At 49.2% G+C, this 25,225-nt stretch overlaps 1 protein-coding gene across 2 annotated transcripts in view; it reads left to right on the forward strand.

Moving 5' to 3' along the window:
- The window catches only part of GPHB5 (glycoprotein hormone subunit beta 5), a 64,456-nt gene extending 40,292 nt beyond the window's left edge, over positions 1–24,164 (forward strand). For both annotated transcript variants that reach the window (XM_069638246.1, XM_069638245.1), the window contains exon 3: positions 23,620–24,164. In XM_069638246.1, the coding sequence (XP_069494347.1) occupies positions 23,620–23,808 (189 nt within the window). In that variant the 3' untranslated portion in view covers positions 23,809–24,164. The remainder of the gene's footprint in view (positions 1–23,619) is intronic.
- Positions 24,165–25,225: the final 1,061 nt, after the last annotated feature.

Here is a 25,225-nt window from a genome sequence, read left to right on the forward strand (position 1 = left end):
CCTGCGTGACTTCAGATGTTGCACGGAGGCAAGAATGTGCCACCTGCGTGACTTCAGATGTTGCACGGAGGCAAGAATGTGCCACCTGCGTGACTTCAGATGTTGCACGGAGGCAAGAATGTGTCACCTGCGTGATTTCAGGTTTTGCACGGAGGAAAGAATGCATCACCTGCATGATTTCAGATGTTGCATAGAGGCAAGAATGTGTCACCTACAAGATTTCAGATGTTGCACGGAGGCAAGAATGCCTAACCTGCATGATTTCAGATGTTGCACTGAGGCAAGAATGTGTCCGCTGCGGGATTTGAGGTATTGCACAGAGGCAAGAATGTGTCACCTGCGTGATTTCAGGTATTGCACGGAGGAAAGAATGCATCACCTGCATGATTTCAGATGTTGCACTGAGGCAAGAATGTGTCCGCTGCGTGATTTCACGTATTGCACGGAGGAAAGAATGCATCACCTGCGTGATTTCAGATGTTGCATAGAGGCAAGAATGTGTCACCTACAAGATTTCAGATGTTGCACGGAGGCAAGAATGCGTAACCTGCATGATTTCAGATGTTGCACTGAGGCAAGAATGTGTCCGCTGCGTGATTTCAGGTATTGCCCAGGAGTAAGAATGTGTCACCTGCGTGATTTCAGGTGTTACACAGAGGCAAGAATGTGTCACCTGCGTGATTTCAGGTATTGCACGGAGGAAAGAATGCATCACTTGCATGATTTCAGATGTTGCATAGAGGCAAGAATGTGTCACCTGTTTGATTTCAAGTGTTACATGGAGGCAAGAATGTGTCACCTGCGTGATTTCAGGTATTGCACAGAGGAAAGAATGCATCACCTGTGTGATTTCAGATGTTGCACGGAGGCAAGAATGTGCCACCTGCATGACTTCAGATGATGCACGGAGGCAAGAATGTGTCCGCTGCGGGATTTCAGGTATTGCACAGAGGCAAGAATGTGTCACCTGCGTGATTTCAGGTTTTGCACGGAGGAAAGAATGCATCACCTGCATGATTTCAGATGTTGCATAGAGGCAAGAATGTGTCACCTACAAGATTTCAGATGTTGCACGGAGGCAAGAATGCCTAACCTGCATGATTTCAGATGTTGCACTGAGGCAAGAATGTGTCCGCTGCGGGATTTGAGGTATTGCACTGAGGCAAGAATGTGTCCGCTGCGTGATTTCAGGTATTGCACGGAGGAAAGAATGCATCACCTGCGTGATTTCAGATGTTGCATAGAGGCAAGAATGTGTCACCTACAAGATTTCAGATGTTGCACGGAGGCAAGAATGCGTAACCTGCATGATTTCAGATGTTGCACTGAGGCAAGAATGTGTCCGCTGCGTGATTTCAGGTATTGCCCAGGAGCAAGAATGTGTCACCTGCGTGATTTCAGGTGTTACACAGAGGCAAGAATGTGTCACCTGCGTGATTTCAGGTATTGCACGGAGGAAAGAATGCATCACTTGCATGATTTCAGATGTTGCATAGAGGCAAGAATGTGTCACCTGTTTGATTTCAAGTGTTACATGGAGGCAAGAATGTGTCACCTGCGTGATTTCAGGTATTGCACAGAGGAAAGAATGCATCACCTGTGTGATTTCAGATGTTGCACGGAGGCAAGAATGTGCCACCTGCATGACTTCAGATGATGCACGGAGGCAAGAATGTGTCCGCTGCGGGATTTCAGGTATTGCACAGAGGCAAGAATGTGTCACCTGCGTGATTTCAGGTATTGCACGGAGGAAAGAATGCATCACTTGCATGATTTCAGATGTTGCATAGAGGCAAGAATGTGTCACCTACAAGATTTCAGATGTTGCACGGAGGCAAGTATGCGTAACCTGCATGATTTCAGATGTTGCACTGAGGCAAGAATGTGTCCGCTGAGTGATTTCAGGTATTGCCCAGGGGCAAGAATGTGTCACCTGCGTGATTTCAGGTGTTACACAGAGGCAAGAATGTGTCACCTGCGTGATTTCAGGTGTTGCACGGAGGCAAGACTGTGCTACCTCCGTGATTTCAGATGTTGCTCGGAGGCAAGAATGTGTCACCTGTTTGATTTCAGGTGTTACATGGAGGCAAGAATGTGTCACCTGCTTGATTTCAGGTATTGCACAGAGGAAAGAATGCATCACCTGTGTGATTTCAGATGTTGCACGGAGGCAAGAATGTGTCACCTGTGTAATTTGAGGTGTTGCACAAAAGCAAGAATGCGTCACCTGCGTGATTTCAGATGTTGCTCAGAGGCAAGAATGTGTCACCTGCGTGATTTCAGGTATTGCACAGAGGAAAAAATGTGTCACCTGCGTGGTTTCAGATGTTGCACGGAGGCAAGAATGTGTCACCGCCGTGATTTCAGATGTTGCACAGAGGCAAGAATGTGTCACCTGTGTGATTTCAGATGTTGCACGGAGGCAAGAATCTGTCATCTCCGTGATTCCAGATGTTGCACGGAAGCTAGAATGTGTCACCTGCGTGATATCAGATGTTGCGTGGAGGCAAGAATGTGTCACCTCAGTGATTTCAGATGTTGAACGGGGCAAGAATGTATAACCTCCGTGATATCAGGTGTTGCACACAGGCAAGAATGTATCACCTGTGTGATTTCAGATGTTGCTCAGAGGCAAGAATGTGTCACCTGCGTGATTTCTGATGTGCGGAGGCAAGAATGTGTCACCTGTGTGATTTCAGGTGTTGCACGGAGGAAAGAATGTATCATCTCAGTGATTTCAGGTGTTGCACGGAGGCAAGACTGTGCCACCTCTGTGATTTCAGATGTTGCGCGGAGGCAAGAATCTGTCACCTCTGTGATTTCAGATGTTGCACGGAGGCAAGAAACTGTCACCTCTGTGATTCCAGATGTTGCACGGAAGCTAGAATGTGTCACCTGCGTGATATCAGATGTTGCGTGGAGGCAAGAATGTGTCACCTCAGTGATTTCAGATGTTGAACGAGGCCAGAATGTATAACCTCCGTGTTATCAGGTGTTGCACACAGGCAAGAATGTATCACCTGTGTGATTTCAGATGTTGCACAGAGGCAAGAATGTGTCACCTGCGTGATTTCAGGTGTTGCACGGAAGCAAGAATGCGTCACCTGCGTGATTTCAGATGTTGCTCAGAGGCAAGAATTTGTCACCTGCGTGATTTCTGATGTGCGGAGGCAAGAATCTGTCACCTCTGTGATTTCAGATGTTGCACGGAGGCAAGAATCTGTCACCTCTGTGATTCCAGATGTTGCACGGAAGCTAGAATGTGTCACCTGCGTGATATCAGATGTTGCGTGGAGGCAAGAATGTGTCACCTCAGTGATTTCAGATGTTGAACGGGGCAAGAATGTATAACCTCCGTGATATCAGGTGTTGCACACAGGCAAGAATGTATCACCTGTGTGATTTTAGATGTTGCACGGAGGCAAGAATGTGTCACCTGCGTGATTTCAGATGTTGCTCGTAGGCAAGAATGTGTCACCTGTTTGATTTCAAGTGTTACATGGAGGCAAGAATGTGTCACCTGCGTGATTTCAGGTATTGCACAGAGGAAAGAATGCATCACCTGTGTGATTTCAGATGTTGCACGGAGGCAAGAATGTGCCACCTGCATGACTTCAGATGATGCACGGAGGCAAGAATGTGTCCGCTGCGGGATTTCAGGTATTGCACAGAGGCAAGAATGTGTCACCTGCGTGATTTCAGGTATTGCACGGAGGAAAGAATGCATCACTTGCATGATTTCAGATGTTGCATAGAGGCAAGAATGTGTCACCTACAAGATTTCAGATGTTGCACGGAGGCAAGAATGCGTAACCTGCATGATTTCAGATGTTGCACTGAGGCAAGAATGTGTCCGCTGAGTGATTTCAGGTATTGCCCAGGGGCAAGAATGTGTCACCTGCGTGATTTCAGGTGTTACACAGAGGCAAGAATGTGTCACCTGCGTGATTTCAGGTGTTGCACGGAGGCAAGACTGTGCTACCTCCGTGATTTCAGATGTTGCTCGGAGGCAAGAATGTGTCACCTGTTTGATTTCAGGTGTTACATGGAGGCAAGAATGTGTCACCTGCTTGATTTCAGGTATTGCACAGAGGAAAGAATGCATCACCTGTGTGATTTCAGATGTTGCACGGAGGCAAGAATGTGTCACCTGTGTAATTTGAGGTGTTGCACGGAAGCAAGAATGCGTCACCTGCGTGATTTCAGATGTTGCTCAGAGGCAAGAATGTGTCACCTGCGTGATTTCAGGTATTGCACAGAGGAAAAAATGTGTCACCTGCGTGGTTTCAGATGTTGCACGGAGGCAAGAATGTGTCACCGCCGTGATTTCAGATGTTGCACAGAGGCAAGAATGTGTCACCTCTGTGATTTCAGATGTTGCACGGAGGCAAGAATCTGTCATCTCCGTGATTCCAGATGTTGCACGGAAGCTAGAATGTGTCACCTGCGTGATATCAGATGTTGCGTGGAGGCAAGAATGTGTCACCTCAGTGATTTCAGATGTTGAACGGGGCAAGAATGTATAACCTCCGTGATATCAGGTGTTGCACACAGGCAAGAATGTATCACCTGTGTGATTTCAGATGTTGCTCAGAGGCAAGAATGTGTCACCTGCGTGATTTCTGATGTGCGGAGGCAAGAATGTGTCACCTGTGTGATTTCAGGGGTTGCACGGAGGAAAGAATGTATCATCTCAGTGATTTCAGGTGTTGCACGGAGGCAAGACTGTGCCACCTCTGTGATTTCAGATGTTGCGCGGAGGCAAGAATCTGTCACCTCTGTGATTTCAGATGTTGCACGGAGGCAAGAAACTGTCACCTCTGTGATTCCAGATGTTGCACGGAAGCTAGAATGTGTCACCTGCGTGATATCAGATGTTGCGTGGAGGCAAGAATGTGTCACCTCAGTGATTTCAGATGTTGAACGGGGCCAGAATGTATAACCTCCGTGTTATCAGGTGTTGCACACAGGCAAGAATGTATCACCTGTGTGATTTCAGATGTTGCACAGAGGCAAGAATGTGTCACCTGCGTGATTTCAGGTGTTGCACGGAAGCAAGAATGCGTCACCTGCGTGATTTCAGATGTTGCTCAGAGGCAAGAATGTGTCACCTGCGTGATTTCTGATGTGCGGAGGCAAGAATCTGTCACCTCTGTGATTTCAGATGTTGCACGGAGGCAAGAATCTGTCACCTCTGTGATTCCAGATGTTGCACGGAAGCTAGAATGTGTCACCTGCGTGATATCAGATGTTGCGTGGAGGCATGAATGTGTCACCTCAGTGATTTCAGATGTTGAATGGGGCAAGAATGTATAACCTCCGTGATATCAGGTGTTGCACACAGGCAAGAATGTATCACCTGTGTGATTTTAGATGTTGCACGGAGGCAAGAATGTGTCACCTGCGTGATTTCAGGTGTTGCACGGAAGCAAGAATGCGTCACCTGCGTGATTTCATATGTTGCTCAGAGGCAAGAATGTGTCACGTGCGTGATTTCTGATGTGCGGAGGCAAGAATGTGTCACCTGTGTGATTTCAGGTGTTGCATGGAGGAAAGAATGTATCATCTCAGTGATTTCAGGTGTTGCACGGAGGCAAGACTGTGCCACCTCCGTGATTTCAGGTGTTGCATGAAGGAAAGAATGTGTCACCTCAGTGATTTCAGATGTTGAACGGGGCCAGAATGTATAACCTCCGTGATATCAGGTGTTGCACACAGGCAAGGATGTATCACCTGTGTGATTTCAGATGTTGCACGGAGGCAAGAATGTGTCACCTGCGTGATTTCAAGTGTTGCACGGAAGCAAGAATGCGTCACCTGCGTGATTTCAGATGTTGCTCAGAGGCAAGAATGTGTCACCTGCGTGATTTCTGATGTGCGGAGGCAAGAATCTGTCACCTCTATGATTTCAGATGTTGCACGGAGGCAAGAATCTGTCACCTCCGTGATTCCAGATGTTGCACGGAAGCTAGAATGTGTCACCTGCGTGATTTCTGATGTGCGGAGGCAAGAATGTGTCACCTGTTTGATTTCAGGTGTTGCATGGAGGAAAGAATGTATCATCTCAGTGATTTCAGGTGTTGCACGGAGGCAAGAATGTGTCACCTGTTTGATTTCAAGTGTTACATGGAGGCAAGAATGTGTCACCTGCATGATTTCAGGTATTGCACAGAGGAAAGAATGCATCACCTGTGTGATTTCAGATGTTGCACGGAGGCAAGAATGTGCCACCTGCATGACTTCAGATGATGCACGGAGGCAAGAATGTGTCCTCTGCGGGATTTCAGGTATTGCACAGAGGCAAGAATGTGTCACCTGCGTGATTTCAGCTATTGCACGGAGGAAAGAATGCATCACCTGCATGATTTCAGATGTTGCATAGAGGCAAGAATGTGTCACCTACAAGATTTCAGATGTTGCACGGAGGCAAGAATGCGTAACCTGCATGATTTCAGATGTTGCACTGAGGCAAGAAGGTGTCCGCTGAGTGATTTCAGGTATTGCCCAGGGGCAAGAATGTGTCACCTGCGTGATTTCAGGTGTTACACAGAGGCAAGAATGTGTCACCTGCGTGATTTCAGGTGTTGCACGGAGGCAGGACTGTGCTACCTCCGTGATTTCAGATGTTGCTCGGAGGCAAGAATGTGTCACCTGTTTGATTTCAGGTGTTACATGGAGGCAAGAATGTGTCACCTGCTTGATTTCAGGTATTGCACAGAGGAAAGAATGCATCACCTGTGTGATTTCAGATGTTGCACGGAGGCAAGAATGTGTCACCTGTGTAATTTGAGGTGTTGCACGGAAGCAAGAATGCGTCACCTGCATGATTTCAGATGTTGCTCAGAGGCAAGAATGTGTCACCTGCGTGATTTCAGGTATTGCACAGAGGAAAAAATGTGTCACCTGCGTGATTTCAGATGTTGCACGGAGGCAAGAATGTGTCACCGCCGTGATTTCAGATGTTGCACAGAGGCAAGAATGTGTCACCTCTGTGATTTCAGATGTTGCACGGAGGCAAGAATCTGTCATCTCCGTGATTCCAGATGTTGCACGGAAGCTAGAATGTGTCACCTGCGTGATATCAGATGTTGCGTGGAGGCAAGAATGTGTCACCTCAGTGATTTCAGATGTTGAATGGGGCAAGAATGTATAACCTCCGTGATGTCAGGTGTTGCACACAGGCAAGAATGTATCACCTGTGTGATTTCAGATGTTGCACAGAGGCAAGAATGTGTCACCTGCGTGATTTCAGGTGTTGCACGGAAGCAAGAATGCGTCACCTGCGTGATTTCAGATGTTGCTCAGAGGCAAGAATGTGTCACCTGCGTGATTTCAGGTGTTGCACGGAAGCAAGAATGTATCACCTGTGTGATTTCAGATGTTGCTCAGAGGCAAGAATGCGTCACCTGCGTGATTTCTGATGTTGCTCAGAGGCAAGAATGTGTCACCTGCGTGATTTCTGATGTGCGGAGGCAAGAATGTGTCACTTGTGTGATTTCAGGTGTTGCACGGAGGAAAGAATGTATCATCTCAGTGATTTCAGGTGTTGCACGGAGGCAAGACTGTGCCACCTCTGTGATTTCAGATGTTGCGCGGAGGCAAGAATCTGTCACCTCTGTGATTTCAGATGTTGCACGGAGGCAAGAAACTGTCACCTCTGTGATTCCAGATGTTGCACGGAAGCTAGAATGTGTCACCTGCGTGATATCAGATGTTGCGTGGAGGCAAGAATGTGTCACCTCAGTAATTTCAGATGTTGAACGGGGCCAGAATGTATAACCTCCGTGTTATCAGGTGTTGCACACAGGCAAGAATGTATCACCTGTGTGATTTCAGATGTTGCACAGAGGCAAGAATGTGTCACCTGCGTGATTTCAGGTGTTGCACGGAAGCAAGAATGCGTCACCTGCCTGATTTCAGATGTTGCTCAGAGGCAAGAATGCGTCACCTGCGTGATTTCTGATGTGCGGAGGCAAGAATCTGTCACCTCTGTGATTTCAGATGTTGCACGGAGGCAAGAATCTGTCACCTCTGTGATTCCAGATGTTGCACGGAAGCTAGAATGTGTCACCTGCGTGATATCAGATGTTGCGTGGAGGCAAGAATGTTTCACCTCAGTGATTTCAGATGTTGAACGGGGCAAGAATGTATAACCTCCGTGATATCAGGTGTTGCACACAGGCAAGAATGTATCACCTGTGTGATTTTAGATGTTGCACGGAGGCAAGAATGTGTCACCTGCGTGATTTCAGGTGTTGCACGGAAGCAAGAATGCGTCACCTGCGTGATTTCAGATGTTGCTCAGAGGCAAAAATGTGTCACCTGCGTGATTTCTGATGTGCGGAGGCAAGAATGTGTCACCTGTGTGATTTCAGGTGGAGGAAAGAATGTATCATCTCAGTGATTTCAGGTGTTGCACGGAGGCAAGACTGTGCCACCTCCGTGATTTCAGGTGTTGCATGAAGGAAAGAATGTGTCACCTCAGTGATTTCAGATGTTGAACGGGGCCAGAATGTATAACCTCCGTGATATCAGGTGTTGCACACAGGCAAGGATGTATCACCTGTGTGATTTCAGATGTTGCACGGAGGCAAGAATGTGTCACCTGCGTGATTTCAAGTGTTGCACGGAAGCAAGAATGCGTCACCTGCGTGATTTCAGATGTTGCTCAGAGGCAAGAATGTGTCACCTGCGTGATTTCTGATGTGCGGAGGCAAGAATCTGTCACCTCTATGATTTCAGATGTTGCACGGAGGCAAGAATCTGTCACCTCTGTGATTCCAGATGTTGCACGGAAGCTAGAATGTGTCACCTACGTGATATCAGATGTTGCGTGGAGGCAAGAATGTGTCACCTCAGTGATTTCAGATGTTGAACGGGGCAAGAATGTATAACCTCCGTGATATCAGGTGTTGCACACAGGCAAGAATCTATCACCTGTGTGATTTCAGATGTTGCACGGAGGCAAGAATGTGTCACCTGCGTGATTTCAGGTGTTGCACGGAAGCAAGAATGCGTCACCTGCGTGATTTCAGATGTTGCTCAGAGGCAAGAATGTGTCACCTGCGTGATTTCTGATGTGCGGAGGCAAGAATGTGTCACCTGTTTGATTTCAGGTGTTGCATGGAGGAAAGAATGTATCATCTCAGTGATTTCAGGTGTTGCACGGAGGCAAGACTGTGCCACCTCCGTGATTTCAGGTGTTGCATGGAGGAAAGAATGTGTCACCTGCGTGATTTCAAATGCTGCATGGGGCAAGAATGTATCACCTCCGTGATATCAGGTGTTGCACGCAGGCAAGAATGTATCACCGCCATGATATCAGGTGTTGCACGCAGGCAAGAATGTATCACCTGTGTGATTTCAGGTGTTGCAGGGAGTCGCCTCTGTGATTTCAGGTGTTGCACAGAGGCAAGAATGTGTCACCTCTGTGATTTCAGATGTTGAAGGGAGGCAAGAATGTGTCACCTGCGTGATTTCAGGTGTTGCATGGAGGAAAGAATGTGTCACCTGCGTGATTTCAGGTGTTGCACAGAGGCAAGAATGTGTCACCTGCGTGATTTCAGATGTTGCACAGAGGCAGGAATGTGTCACCTGTGTGATTTCAGATGTTGCACAGAGGCAAGAATACGTCACATGCGTGATTTCAGATGTTGCTCAGAGGCAAAAATGTGTCACCTTTGTGATTTCAGGTGTTGCTCCGAGGCAAGAATGTGTCACCTGCGTGATTTCAGATGATGCTCTGAGGCAAGAAGGTGTCACTTGCATGATTTCAGGTGTTGCACGGAGTCAAGAATGTGTCACCTTTGTGATTTCAGATGTTGCTCAGAGGCAAGAATGTGTCACCTGTGTGATTTCAGGTGTTACACGGAGGCAAGAATGTGTCACCTGCGTGATTGCAGGTATTGCACGGAGGAAAGAATACATCATATGCGTGATTTCAGATGTTGCACAGAGGCAAGAACGTGTCACATCTGTGATTTCAGATGTTGCACGGAGGCAAGAGTGTGTCACCTCTGTGATTTCAGATGTTGCACTGAGGCAAGAATGTGTCACCTCCGTGATTTCTGGTGTTGCACGGAGGCAAGAATGTGTCACCTGCATGATTTCAGATGTTGCGCGGAGGCAAGAATGTGTTACCTGTGTGATTTCAGATGTTGCGCGGAGGCAAGAATCTCTCACCTCTGTGATTTCAGATGTTGCACGTGGGCAAGAATGTGTCACCTGCGTGATTTCAGATGTTACGTGGAAGCAAGAATCTGTCACCTGCGTGATTTCAGATGTTGCACGGAGGCAAGAAATGTGTCACCTCAGTGATTTCAGATGTTGCACGGGGCAAGAATGTATTACCTCAGTGACTTCAGGTGTTGCGCGCAGGCAAGATTGTATCACCTGTGTGATTTCAGGTGTTGCAGGGAGTCACCTCTGTGATTTCAGGTGTTGCACGGAGACAAGAATGTGTCACCTCTGTTATTTTAGATGTTGAAGGGAGGCAAGAATGTGTCACCTCCGTGATTTCATATGTTGCACGGAGGCAAGAATGTGTCACCTGCGTGATTACAGATGTTGCACGGTGGCAAGAATGTGTCCCTCTGTGATTTCAGATGTTGCACGTGGCCTCGCCCAAAGCCAAAGCTCTAGTTCGTAGGCTGGCTTAAAAATCAGTGGATTTTCAAAAGAGTGTGTACGGCTAGCAGCTTTCACGACCTTAGAGTGTCATTACTGGTGTTGGGACCGGCTGTAGTGGCATGGCGGGTAGAGGGAATGGCTATCATGCATCTTTCATTACCCTAGCGCATCATTGCTGGTGTTGGGACCAGCTGCAGTGGTGTGGCATGGAAAGTGTACAGCTAGCATGCAGCTTTCATGACCCTAGCTTGTCATTGATGGTGTTGGGACCGGCTGCAGTGGTGTGGCATGGAGAGTGTACAGCTAGCATGCAGCTGTCATGACCCTAGTGCATCATTGCTGGTGTTGCCACTGGCTGCAGTGGCATGGCATGGAGACTGTACAGCTCGAATGCAGCCTTCATGACCACAGTGCATCATTGCTGGTATTGGGACCGGCTGCAGTGGTGTGGCATGGAGAGTGTACAGCTAGCATGCAGCTGTCATGACCCTAGTGATTCATTGCTGGTGTTGCCACCGGCTGCAGTGGCATGGCGTGGAGACTGTACAGCTAGAATGCAGCCTTCATAACCCCAGTGCATCATTGCTGGTGTTGGGACCGGCTGCAGTGGTGTTGCATGTAGAATGTACGGCTAGCATGCACCTTTCAAGACCCTAGCACATCATTGCTGGTGTTGGGACTGGCTGCAGTGGCATGGCGTTGAGAGTGTATGGCTAGCATGCAGCTTTCATGACCCTTGTGCGTCATTGCTGGTGGTGGGACAGGCTGCAAACCGTGGCGTGAAGAGTGTACAGCTAGCATGCAGCTTTCATGACCCTAGCGCAGCATTGCTGGTGTGGGGCCAGCTGCAGTGGCATGGCGTGGAGAATGCATGTCTAGCAAGCAGCTTTCATGACCCTAGCGCATCATTGCTGGAGTTGGACTGGCTGCAGTGGCCTGGCTAGCATGCATGCAGGTTTCATGACCCTAGTCCATCATTGCTGGTGTTGGGATAGGCTGCAGTGGCGTGGTGTGGAGAGTGCACAGCTAGCATGCAGCTTCCATGACCCTAGCGCATCATTGCTGGAGTTGGACTGGCTGCAGTGGCCTGGCTAGCATGCATGCAGGTTTCATGATCCTAGTCCATCATTGCTGGTGTTGGGACCGGCTACAGTGGTGTGGCGTGGAGAGTGGTACCTGCTGGTGTTCTTCAGCAATCTGCAAGCGGCTTTTTGATGTCTATGGTATAAAGGAAACGCAGATTAGTGAGGGGCACAAACAAAAAGTCACATATTGCGATGCATGGCATAGCAAAGCATAACACAGCATTAGAAGGCATAGCGGGGCATGAAAAGGCATAAGGCGCAGCATATCCTCATCCACACAATCCTGTCGCTGGCCGCTCCCATTTTCATGTTGTCACTTTGCCACTTTCAAGCTCTCCTGTTCGTAGTCTGTCCCTCTGAGTTCTGTCTGGTAGATGAGGGCTGGGGGATGAATTGGGACTCCACTCGTTCCCCTTGTGTTGTGCTAAGAGTTTTGGGAGGTATGAACCTCTATTTCAGAGATGGAACAGTACCTTGGCAGGCTTAGATCTGTCGAAAAACCTTTCTTATGTGCTCCCCTTCTCTGATCTCTTGATAGTCAGGCCAATAACGCGGTTCATCAGGTGATTGGGGTAGGGAACAACATCCCTGTTCTTCTCTCCAAATGGTCTACCCCACCTAGTGCCTGCACAAGCCTTCCGCCAAACAGCCACAGGCCTTATCCCGGACTCTCAGCGGGTGTTGAGGATGTTGCTGAAAGCCTCTAGGAGCCTGCTCCAGGGGAGGTTGTGGAGATGAGACGCAGCAGTAAAGATAAAAGGCAGAATGTGCATTTCTCTGTGTCCCGCGAGATGTGCAGGTACTGGTCCTGCTCTGGAGGTGGCGGCACAGCTCTGGGCCCTGCTCTGGAGGTGGCGGCACAGCTCTGGGCCCTGCTCTGGAGGTGGCAGCACAGCTCTGGGCCCTGCTCTGGAGATGGCGGTACAGCTCTGGGCCCTGCTCTGGGGGTGGCAGCACAGCTTGGGGTCCTGCTCTGGAGGTGGCGGCGCAGCTCTGGGACCTTCCCTGGATGTGCCGGCACAGCTGTGGGCCCTGCCCTGGAGGTGCCGGCACAGCTCTGGGCCCTGCTCTGGGCCCTAATCTGGAGGTGGCGGCACAGCTCTGGGCCCTGCTTTGGTGGTGGCGGCACAGCTCTGGGCCCTGCTCTGGAGGTGGCGGCACAGCTCTGGGCCCTGCTCTGGAGGTGGCAGCACAGCTCTGGGCCCTGCTCTGGAACTGGTGGCACAGCACTGGGCCCTGCTCTGGAACTGGTGGCCCAGCTCTGGGTCCTGCTCTGGAGGTGGCGGCACAGCTCTGGGCCCTGCTCTGGAACTGGTGGCACAGCTCTGGGTCCTGCTCTGGAGTGGCGGCACAGCTCTGGGCCCTGCTCTGGAGGTGGTGGCACAGCTCTGGGCCCTGCTCTGGAGGTGGCGGCACAGCTCTGGGCCTTGCTTTGGTGGTGGCGGCACAGCTCTGGGTCCTGCTCTGGAGGTGGCGGCACAGCTCTGGGCCCTGCTCTGGAGGTGGCGGCACAGCTCTGGGCCCTGCTCTGGAGATGGCAGCACAGCTCTGGGCCCTGCTCTGGAACTGGTGGCACAGCTCTGGGCCCTGCTACGGAACTGGTGGCACAGCTCTGGGTCCTGCTCTGGAGGTGGCGGCACAGCTTTGGGCCCTGCTCTGGAACTGGTGGCACAGCTCTGGGTCCTGCTCTGGAGTGGCGGCACAGCTCTGGGCCCTGCTCTGGAGGTGGCGGCACAGCTCTGGGTCCTGCTCTGGAGATATTTCGCCAAGTGCTATGAGGTTGTAGAAGTAGGAGATGGACTCACAGGTGGCATGCTTTATGGCTAGACTTCTATTATTTACCAAATAAAGGAGAAAACCCTGTCTACCCCTAATTCTAAGATGGGGTTCCCTGTCTCCACTAAATACTAAGGCATCTGTCAGGATGTCCGTCTAAATAAATCGATGAGTTCAACATCCTGTGTGTAAAACCTATTTCCAGCCCTCACACTATAACTTAACTAAGAAAGAGGGGTGGCATTCTTGCTCAAGAAGAATGGATCCCTTCTTTTGGGAAACAATCCAAAGTCAGCTCTGGGTGATGCGAACAAAATTATTGTTCTCCAGGAATGTAAATGAAAAATCTGAAAGGTTCTTTGAGTGTATTCCATCAAAACAAACAAAACAAAGGTCTCGTATCTTCACAGCAGTAGGGGGATGACTCCCTCCCCCTGACCATTCTTTGGTTTCTCATTGGTACTCACAATGCCAGGACCATTATCTTTCTTCGCCAGATTTATCAGAAAGCCAATAGGACACTTCCCTCCTTGGTTCTTTCCACAACGTTCATCAAGACAAAGGGGTTTGTCTCCCTTCCCCTTCCTCAAGCTCTTCAAGATGCCAGGAAAATAACTCTGTTTCACTAATGTTTATAAGGCCAAGGGGTATTTCTCCCTTCCCTTGGCCTTTTTCAAGCTCTTTACGATGCTAGGAGAATGACTCCCTTCTCTTGGCTAGTCCCCCAATATTCATAAAACCAAGGGGTTTGTCTTCCTTCCCCTGGTCTTTCTCAAGCTGTTCAGGATGCCAGGAGAATGACTCCCTTCTCTTGGCTGGATCATTGATGCTAAGACCAAGGGGTTTGTCTCCCTTCCCCTGGTCTTTCTCAAAGCTTCTTGGATGCTAAGAGAATGACTCCCTTCTCTTGGCTGGTTCACCAATGTTCATAAGACCAAGAGGTATGTCTCTCCTCCCCATGCCTTTCTGAAGCTCTTCAGGATGCCAGAAGAAGGACTCCCTTCTCTTGGCTGGTTCACCAATGTTCATAAGACTAAGGGTTTGTCTCCCTTCCCCTGGTCTTTCTCAAAGCTTCTCAGGATGCCAAGAGAATGACTGCCTTCTCTTAGCTGGTTCACCAAGGTTCGTAAGACCATGGGGTATGTCTCCCTACCCCTGGCCTTCCTCAAGCTCTTCAGGATGCCAGGAGAATGACTCCCATCTCTTGGTTGGTTCACGGATGTTAATAAGACCTAGGGATGTCTCCCTTCGCCTGGCCTTTCTCAAAGCTTCTCAGGATGCCAAGAGAATGACTCCCTTCTCTTAGCTGGTTCACCAATGTTCATAAGACCACGGGGTATGTCTCTCTTCCCCTGGCCTTTCTCAAGCTCTTTAGGATGCCAGGAGAAGGACTCCCATCTCTTGGCTGTTCACAGTCTCCGTAGTTCACAACCCTACAAGGTACTGTGACAATGATGATCCTGGAGGCAAATCATCATTGGCTGTGGGTCCCAGACTGTCCTCAGTTCCTCTCTTTCCTCAGGAGTTAAACACAGCTCACTATCCTGCCAGACATTCCCCCATGTCAGGTCCCAGACCCTGCTTATAATTTTCTTTTGTTGTCTTGCGTCCCAGACATATCTCTCTCTCTCTCTCTGTCTGTCTCTCTCTCTCTTTCTCTCTTTCCATCCCCCCTTAGTTGCACCTTCGATTATCTCTGCACTCTGATGTGGAATCCCCGCCTGCTTTTGTACTTCTGTGCCCCAAGTACTTATCCACCATACGATGTGGGGATCACCTGCTGGGGGGGTCTAAAGTGGGGACTCAATCCACTGACCAACCCTATGAAACGGGAGCAGCGCGCCTAGGCAGTCACCATGAATGCGCCCCCCTGGTGGCCTCAGGGGGACTACTTTTAATAGAAAATATAGGCAGGTAAGGTTGTGGAAAAAATATTAGGGGTGAACAAGTTAGAATACCACTGCATTAGGATAATGAAGTTCTGATGGGTGAGTGAGGATAAGGGACACAGGAATCTGTTAATGGAGGCTAGTGGACCCCAAAGTCCAAAACACGTCCAATGTGGTGTTGCCTGGCCGTTGCAGGGTTAACGCCAACCACGCCCGCGAGAGAGGCGGGCTTCGCGTGACGTAATTGGGAAGTAGGGGTTTATGGGAAAAGGCGCGCAAGCGTCAGTTCGTTTTTGGAGTTAAGGAAATAAAGTTGTGTAATAGAACTCTCCGTGTGTATGCGTCCCCCTTCACATAAACTGGTCAACACTGGTGACGAGGATCGTTCCAGCATATGCCGGAGTCCTCCTTTCGGCAGTCCGCCGAGTCTCCTCCTCCTTCTCTGCCCAAAAGCTGCAGCCACCGGAGCTTTCTCCTCGAGAGCCCGCGGAGCACTTTCCTCCTCCTTGCCTGACGTGCGGTCATCAGCACGCACGTGCGACGCCCCTCCGGCAGCAGCCTGTTTGAGCCTCTTCCTCCGCCGCACAGGAAAACGGGCACACGGAGCATGCGTGTTTTCCGACCCGACCCTCATCCGAGTGAGTCGGCTCCTCCTTCTACACACCCCCAAGCGAAGCGAAGTCGCAGGCGGCCGGGCCGCTGCATCGACACAGGCACAGACTGCTCGTCAGCCCCACCTGGTCCCTGGGCAGCTCACATAAATCTTCCTGCCACACAAATTCAGCGTCCATGAACACGGCAGTCAGTCCCAGCAGCAGGAGTGGGTCTGATGAAATTTGAACACCCTGCCATAAGAATAACAACATCCTGACACCGTTGCTGCTACGATCTACGCACACACCGGTGAGTGGACCCACCAAAGCCCAGAGCCTCACATCTGCAAGCCCCAACAGCACATGCCAGTCCAGCGGCTGCTTTTACCCCTTCTGTTTCACGTACCAGAGCTCCAATACCCTACTGTCTAACCTTGAGCACTGAAGACTCACCAAAGTGACGGTTGGGACCCCACCAACTCTACGAGGTGAGCAACCCTGCGTCACCCCAACCTGCCCACGCAGCAAAATCAATACACCTCCACCTTACACTATTACGCCCCAGGCCACAAAAGGGCCCAGATGGACTGAATGGAGGGAGGATTTTCAGCATTTTGTGAGAGGGTCGGGAGATGGTGACTCACCCAACATTAGAGTCATTTTTCTCAACCTGGTGGGGGGCGAGATCAAGACTATTGAAAAACAATCCCTGCAGCTGAACAGAACAACTTCACATATCTAATCAAAGCACTGGATAAACTCCTCATAATTGAAGTAACCCGGGACTATGAAAGATACTTGTTCAACCAATGCTCACAAAAACCACATGAGACAGTAGATGAATTCATAACTCGCTTACGGGTGAAGGGGGCACATTGCCAGTTCGATGCATATTCCCTTGAAGAAGCAATAAGGCTAAGGGTCATCGAGGGCTGCCTCTCACCTGCACTCAAAAAACAATTATTGAAGAAGCCTCTCACCATTCCAGAAGTCAGCGTGCTTGCCCGCATATACGAGAGGGTCGACGCCCAAGCCGCCTCCATGGGCGGCGCCAGCAATCCCAACCAAGACACTGCTGAACTCATAGCTGCCATACAGCCACCTCGCCAGGGTGACAGAGAACAGCAGCCATACAGATCACCAACACCACAAGTACCGCGTCAACAGAGACAATGTTACTGCTGCGGAATGACGTTTCCACATTCTGGAGTATGCCCAGCTCTATCACAACGATGCACCAACTGCGGGAGAGAAGGACACTTTCACTCAGTGTGCAGGGAAGGGATACCATTTCCCCCGACACGGCCACAAGCGCCTGCCAGGACACCTTTTCGGCCACCGCCCCAGCAATACAGACAGCCAAGGTACTACCAGCAGAACCCACGGCGGTTTGTAAGAGCCATTGACGAGCACCAAGGGTATGACTACCCACATACCCCTGAACACACAGACCAACCACGATACTTAACAGATGAATACGATAATCCGCCAGACGATTATGGCGAGGAGGGTTACTACCAGGACATTTAAACGACCCACTACAACACATACTATGACCAGCATAATCAGGATGATTTTGTCAACCTCATACTCGACAACGAGGAGGCCAGAGAAGCTCCCAAAATTCCCATCAAGATGGAAAACAACCTATTTCAGTTCATGGTGGACTCTGGCGCCACAGTCAACATCATGGGCGAACAGGACTTTGCCAAGATGGCAAACCCACCACCACTAGAGCCGTCACATTCGCAGATCTTCTAGTGGGGAGCTACCACCCCGTTGCAGACGATTGGACACTTCACACGCCGCCTCCTCCTGAACAGACGGCAGGTGGACACCATCATCCACGTGATTCGCTCGCTTACAAGAAGTCGGTGCCTACTCAGTTACCACACAGCCTCCCGTTTAGGACTGATTGAAATACATGTAAAAGCCAGAGATACCATCACTGCAACGTCAGACAAGCAAAGTTAGAAGCGCATCATAGGGGCCATCACGTGCGGGCAATCCCAGCAGCTCATCACGCAGGAGGACATCACACAAAAATTTCCAAAGATTTGTTCAGGTCTGGGGAAACTCAAAGGTCCCCCCATCAGACTCCACATAGACCCCGCGGTAAAACCAGTACCGCAACATCCCAGAAGGGTCGGGTTCCATTTACAGGAAGCAGTATCGAAGGTACTTCAACAGCTACTCGATGATGACATCATCGAACCAGCGACAGGGCCAACACCCTGGGTGTCCCCCCTTGTGATCGTCCCCAAAGAAGGGGGCAAAATACACCTATATGTGGACATGAGGGTAGCCAACAATGCCATCCAACGCGAGAGGCACCCAGGTCCATGCATTGAGGACATGATGTGCAGCTGAACAACGGTCAGATGTTCTCAAAACTCGACCTAATCCAGGGCTACCATCAACTGGAGCTGCACCTTGATTCCAGAGCAATCACGACTTTCGCAACGCATGATGGCCAATTCAGATACCGGAGGTTAAACTTTGGGATCTCGTCCGCCGCCGAGATTTTTCAGGAGACCATTCGCCAAATCATTAGACCCATACAAGGTGCGTTGAATTACAGTGACGACATTCTCATTTTCGGGTTGTCAAAAGAATCTCATCACAAGGCTCTCTATGCCACCTGTGAAGCACTGCAAGCCACTGGCCTCCCGCTGAACATCGCCAAATGCCGGTTCAGCAAAACTAAGCTCAACTTTTTCGGCCACATTTTCTCTGGCGAGGAGATGATGCCAGACCCGGAAAAAGTTGACACCATCAACAACCTCAGCGAACCACAACAGACTGCGGATGTCCGCTCCTTTCTAGGCATGGCAGGATACTGCCCGAGGTACATACCTCATTATGCTTCCCTCACGGAGCCGCTCCAAAGACTTTTGCAAAAGGATGCCGTGTTTACCTGGACACTAGCATGTCAGCGCTCGTTCGCAGACATCAAGCCCGCCCTCACGGAGGCCCATCGACTTGCCTACTTCAATCCGTCGTGGCACACAGAAGTTATAGTAGATGCAAGTCTGGTTGGCCTCAGGGCCATCCTGGCTCAGACCAGCGGCGTGGATGTCAACCGCAGACACGTGGTGGCGTACGCAAGCAGAGCACTGTCTACGCCAGAAATAGCCTACTCCCAGGCAGAAAAGTAAAGTTTGGCCGCGGTATGGGCATGTTAACATTTTCACAACTTCCTGATTGGCAAGAAGTTCACCCTAATTACAGATCATCAGACCCTCCTCTCCTTGTTTGGCAACCCTCACACCAAGATGCCTCCGAGGATTGAGTGATGGGGAATACACCTCCAGGATTATGATTATGACATTCTTCACTGGCCCGGGGGCGACCTAAACCCTGCTGATTACTTATCACAACACCCAGTTGGGGCCCCAGTCACACGCAAAGGGGATGTCGCATATGTGCAATACATCGCATCAAACTCGTTACCACCAGCTCTGTCGCTGGAGACGGTCACTGCCGCCTCTGCCGCAGACCCCACAACCACCCTTGCGATCAGCCTCACAACGACCAGCAAATGGGGAGACTACCGGAGAGCCATGCTGGCCCACCCGGGGGTGAGCAAACAGGAAATCGAAAGACTAGCCAGAGTGCACAGCAAACTCGCCGTGAAAGACAACAACATCCTACTCAGAGGTTGCTGCATTGTCATCTCAGCCACGCTAAGGAACAAGATAGTTCAGAATGCACATGAAGGGTTTGGGGGGCCGGAAATACAAAAAAACCCTAAGATGCTATGTATGGTTTCCATTCCTAGATGCCATAGTCGATGAATGGGTGAAGAACTGCCACGCCTGCTAATGCACCTCACCTGCTGAAACTCCTGCCCCGCTACAACACATGCAGATACCTGAGTACCCATGGGAAAGGGTAGCCATGGACTTCTACGGACCCACGGAATCGGGCGACTACCTCTTACTCCTGATCGATGAACACTCTCGGTTTCCAATAGTAAAGACCGTCGCCTCCACAGCTTTCTCCCATGTAGCGTCGGTGCTAGAAGAAATACTCAGCGAATGCGTGATTCCTAGAATAATCAAGTCCGACAATGGACCACCATTCTGTGGGCACGAGTTCGGGACATTGGCTAAGCACCTAGGTTTCAAGCATATGAAGATCACCCCCTGCTATCCGCAAGCAAATGGGATGGCGGAGCGATTAATGGCGTCGATCAAAAACACTATTCAGAGATCGAAGATCGAAGCAGTCAACATGCATCAGGTGCTATGTTGACTCCGAAACATGCCACGTGACGCCACGAACAAGATGCCTGCGAAGCTCATGTTTCGCTACCAAGTACAGACCTGCATCCCACGGAACCCAACAGTCAGCGCGCCTGCTGATAGGGAGGTGCTCCAAAGAGATGCAAAAGGGAAAGAAAGGGCCAAATGGGACACTGATACCAGGCGCAAAGCGACGCCAAAGGACTTTCAAATAGGTGACGAGGTTCTAGTACAGCAACCAATGATACGCAAGACAGACCCGCGGTTTGATCCAAACCCCATGCGAGTCACCGACATAAAGGGGACGATGGTCACAGCTCAAAACCAGGACAAAGCCATCATGAGGAACTGCCAGCAATCCAAACACTATGTCAAGCGAGAGCCGTGGGCTCCAAGAGATGACCTGTGGACTCTACCTGAAGGTGATCCCGGAAGGACGGAGAATGGAACTGAACCACAGGACATGGCAGAGACACAAGTGCACGACGAGAGGCCACGTCGAATAATCAAGAAAGCGATGCGGTTGGTCGAGGAATGTTAAGCAGACGTTTGGACATATTTGTCCGGGGGTGGTGTTGCCTGGCCGTTGCAGGGTTAACACAATCACCCTTGGCTGTCTGGGTAATATCTCTATTCATTTTTGTTGGTCATACAAAAAATACCAATTTTTCAACAGAAATGTTACATGTAGTCTCGTATTTCAAGCAATATTCAATAAACCAAACAATATATCCGTATTTTCACAATTATTTCAAAACGAAAGTGTTTCTAATGTCCCTTTAACATTCTTTTACTTGTTAATCTTTTCAATTTGAAGTCCATAGTTCTCAAACGAAATAAAGGGACCATTGATCAAATAGTCCCATGTCTTTCTGTTGATGCACAACGCGTTTCGGGCTCTCTCTTAGCCCTTCATCAGGTGCGTCCGGATTCTATACTTCAATCTGATGTATCTGCAAGTTAAATACATTTCTATTTAGAACCTCAGTTCATGTTCCATATAGCTTCACAATTACTTTTAACCAAGTGGACCTATGTACCTGTAATACTGTGGATCTCTCCCATCTGTCAGTCTCTAATACTTGTAACTTTCTTTCCTGTATCGTATTGTTCATCCACTCTAGTGTTTGTCTTCAGTATTTCGTCTGATCTGTAAAGAATGAATATGACGTGGTTTGTTCTACATGGATTTTGAGTGTTCATGAGCGGGTTTGGTGCTGGGAACAGTCGCTACATCATAGCGCTGTGCCCCAGTCACCCGACCCTAATTCAGCGTTTTTTTCTCCATGCTTGACTTTTATATCTTGTCCCCATTGTCTCACCTGACTGTGCGGACCGCTGTCGGCTATTTTCTTCGGCTTGCCGTACGTGTGAGCTCGTTGTCGTTAGCTCAGCACTGCCACAAGCCTCTCGTGTTGATGTTTAGTGCCGTTCACGATTTTGATTTTTCTCCTTCACTTGGTCCGCGCTCTCCTGTCCCATTCACAGCGTGAGTGTCTTCGTAAGGTTGCTCCGTGGTTGCCTTGATTGTATTTCTTAGAAAACCCTGGATGGAGTCCCTTCTTGCTTTCTACCAGGCTGTCAATTCACTGGTTTTCCATGATTGCATGGCCACCATCTTGGAATAGTTTCGATGACTGTAGTTTCAATTTCTGTGATGTGGTAATTGCATCTAGGTCGTCACTGCAGACGTCTAGGGATGTTGCTGAACATGATGTATGTAAGTCAAGCATGGAGAAAAAAACGCTGAATTTGGGTCGGGTGACTGGGGCACAGCGCTATGATGTAGCGACTGTTCCCAGCACCAAACCCGCTTATGAACACTCAAAATCCATGTAGAACAAACCACGTCATATTCATTCTTTACAGATCAGACGAAATACTGAAGACAAACACTAGAGTGGATGAACAATACGATACAGGAAAGAAAGTTACAAGTATTAGAGACTGACAGATGGGAGAGATCCACAGTATTTCAGGTACATAGGTCCACTTGGTTAAAAGTAATTGTGAAGCTATATGGAACATGAACTGAGGTTCTAAATAGAAATGTATTTAACTTGCAGATACATCAGATTGAAGTATAGAATCCGGACGCACCTGATGAAGGGCTAAGAGAGAGCCCGAAACGCGTTGTGCATCAACGGAAAGACATGGGACTATTTGATCAATGGTCCCTTTATTTCGTTTGAGAACTATGGACTTCAAATTGAAAAGATTAACAAGTAAAAGAATGTTAAAGGGACATTAGAAACACTTTCGTTTTGAAATAATTGTGAAAATACGGATATATTGTTTGGTTTATTGAATATTGCTTGAAATACGAGACTACATGTAACATTTCTGTTGAAAAATTGGTATTTTTTGTATGACCAACAAAATTGAATAGAGATATTACCCAGACAGCCAAGGGTGATTGTTTTTGGTTAAGAATAAAATGTGAAATCAAAAATTTCATTAAGATAATGTGTTTAGCATGTTCATGCCTGAAAGTGTGCACAGAGTATGATCATTTTTGCTGAAGTGATCTTTCAAATCATTGTTTATCTTGATTCTGTAGCCCAGAATCAAACTCTGTTTAGCACCTAAATTTGTATTTCAATCTAATAAGCAAGCACATGAGTTTACATTAAGGTTCATTCAATCAGGGAGTGCTCCTCTACACCTAGATTTCGTTGCAGGGTTAACGCCAACCCCGCCCGCGAGAGAGGCGGGCTTCGCGTGACGTTTATGGGAAATGGCGCGCAAGCGTCAGTTCGTTTTTGGAGTTAAGGAAATAAAGTTGTGTAATAGAACTCTCTGTGTGTATGCGTCCTCCTTCACATAGACAGGTCAACACGTGCGTCATGTAGAAAGTCTGGGCCGGGTAAACTTCAGATCGTGTAACATAACAGGCATATCTGTAAAGGCCCAGAGGGGCATCTTGGCGCTATTGACAAATAACACATGTTTATTGTACTCATTATTTCGACCTCAGAAGGATGAAGGGCTGAGTGGACCTGCCGGGATTCGAACAGAGGCCCCTGTAGGATGCATTAGTGCACTGAGCCACAGTAGGCATGTGAGGGAGACTTGAGGTGTGGTAGAAGGAGGGAAGCTGAGGAAGGCGGGGTGGTGTCCTGAGTGCGCCCCACTGACTCCTTGGCTGGAGCTTCCTGGCCCACAGCCGGAGCTGTTGCGTTAGCTGGTGGGTGTGTGCCACGGAGCTTGCCAGGCCCTGCTGCTGCGTGCCCTGACACACGCTGGCCATGTGTTGACTGAACAGTGCATTATGTGTCTGCGAAGCCTCCTCGTGCGCAAGGAAGGGGATGTTACGGGAGAATGCCGCTCTATTCACAGGTGTTGCACGTGCGCAGTGTGCGTGCATTCTAAGCTCTCTCTGCTTTGTTCCTCTTCACAGAAGCCCATCCTGGAGGCCCCTTCCCTTGACGCCCATCACCGGGTCTGCACCTACAACGAGACCAAGCTGGCGACGGTGAAGCTGCCGAACTGCGCCCCCGACGTGGACGCCCAGTACACGTACCCCGTGGCCATCCGATGCGACTGCGGCGTCTGCTCCACGGCGACCACCGAGTGCGAGACGCTCTAGGGGCTTTGCTCACTCCTGACAGTGTGTGCTTCTTCGGCAGCCTTGTATTTACATTACATGTATCCACGTGTGGCACATGTGTGCTGCTATGCGCACAACTATATTCGATTGCAAAGTGCTCTGGTTCTAAGAAGTGGGAGAGCACAGGCCATGGGCGGTGTTGCTGGTAGATCAGAAAATAAGCCTGTTAATTACAGTTGCCTCACTATGATGACATGTGAACTTACCTTGCATGGGTGTCTCAAGCACGAGGTACTATTCTGTTCCCTTGAAGTGGAAAGTCCATTACATGTAGTCTAGTAGAAATGTTTAAGTCGGAAAAGTGTAATAAAACGGCGGGCCTTATCTGATGATAAGTCACTATTTCGTTGTCATCTCTGGTGCAATTGACAGGTCAGTTTCCATCCATGTACATGTGTCATGTATGCAAGCCCACTTCCTGGACTTGACCGGACTCCAAGGAGCGGGATCTGTTAGCCACCCCTTGTGACCATCGCTGATGGGACCAGTTGCACCCAGTGGCTCTAATGCGAATACATGGGTTTCATGGGCTGTTGAGTGGAGAGAGGCCGATGCTCAGAGCAAGCATTTATATTCACACACTGGCTTCAAAGTCCCACTAGTGCAGCCGCCTGTATGTACCTGCTGGCTTCTGCTGGCAAACACAACCGCAACCGCTCTGGATGGTATTAGTTCTCCTCAATGATCAGATCTGAAAACTGGATCTCGGGCAGAGCCCATAAAAGTACAGTGCATATAGAACACAAACATTCTGAAAGCGGGTGAAAGAGTCATCCATCAATAGCTACTAAGACACATAAAACGTTCTTTCCGGAAAAGGTGCAGTGCATAAAATACAGACAACGTCAAATACTTGCAATACACCAATGCTACTCGGGTTCCATCTTGTTGCATGAGTGGGATTCATAGAAAGCTGTCCCGTTAGTTCATCAACTTGTTTTTGACCGAACACTTCAAGCCCTATACTAGAAACTAAAAACAGCAAAAGAGAACCTCCTCGTAAGTGGTTGATTTGCATAAAGCATACGCATCGGTAATTGAACGTGTTTGGTATTTGAGGAAGATGGGGTACAGCCATCTCCTCCTTAGTTTAGCGTACACTGGGCAAGTCAGCAGAAAGTGCATATCGGATTCAATTTCCACTGCGCAAAATGAGCAAACGTTGGTAGAGCTCTGAGACCATTTATTAGTAAACTGGCCGTTCCCGGCATAACATACGCCTTTCTAGCAGATCTTAAAGATCCATATTCGTCGATAATTCAGAGGGTCACTTCTGTCCCCCTTCTTAAATATTGGAATTACCACTGATCGCTTCCAGGAAGGGGGAGCTCCCTTTGACTTATTAATGGTTACCACTGATCGCTTCCAGAAAGGAGGCGTAGGTCCTTGTGACTTA

Source organism: Ambystoma mexicanum, chromosome 14 (genome assembly GCF_040938575.1).
Source record: "Ambystoma mexicanum isolate Mex_15411 chromosome 14, UKY_AmexF1_1, whole genome shotgun sequence".
Classification (NCBI taxonomy): domain Eukaryota; kingdom Metazoa; phylum Chordata; class Amphibia; order Caudata; family Ambystomatidae; genus Ambystoma; species Ambystoma mexicanum.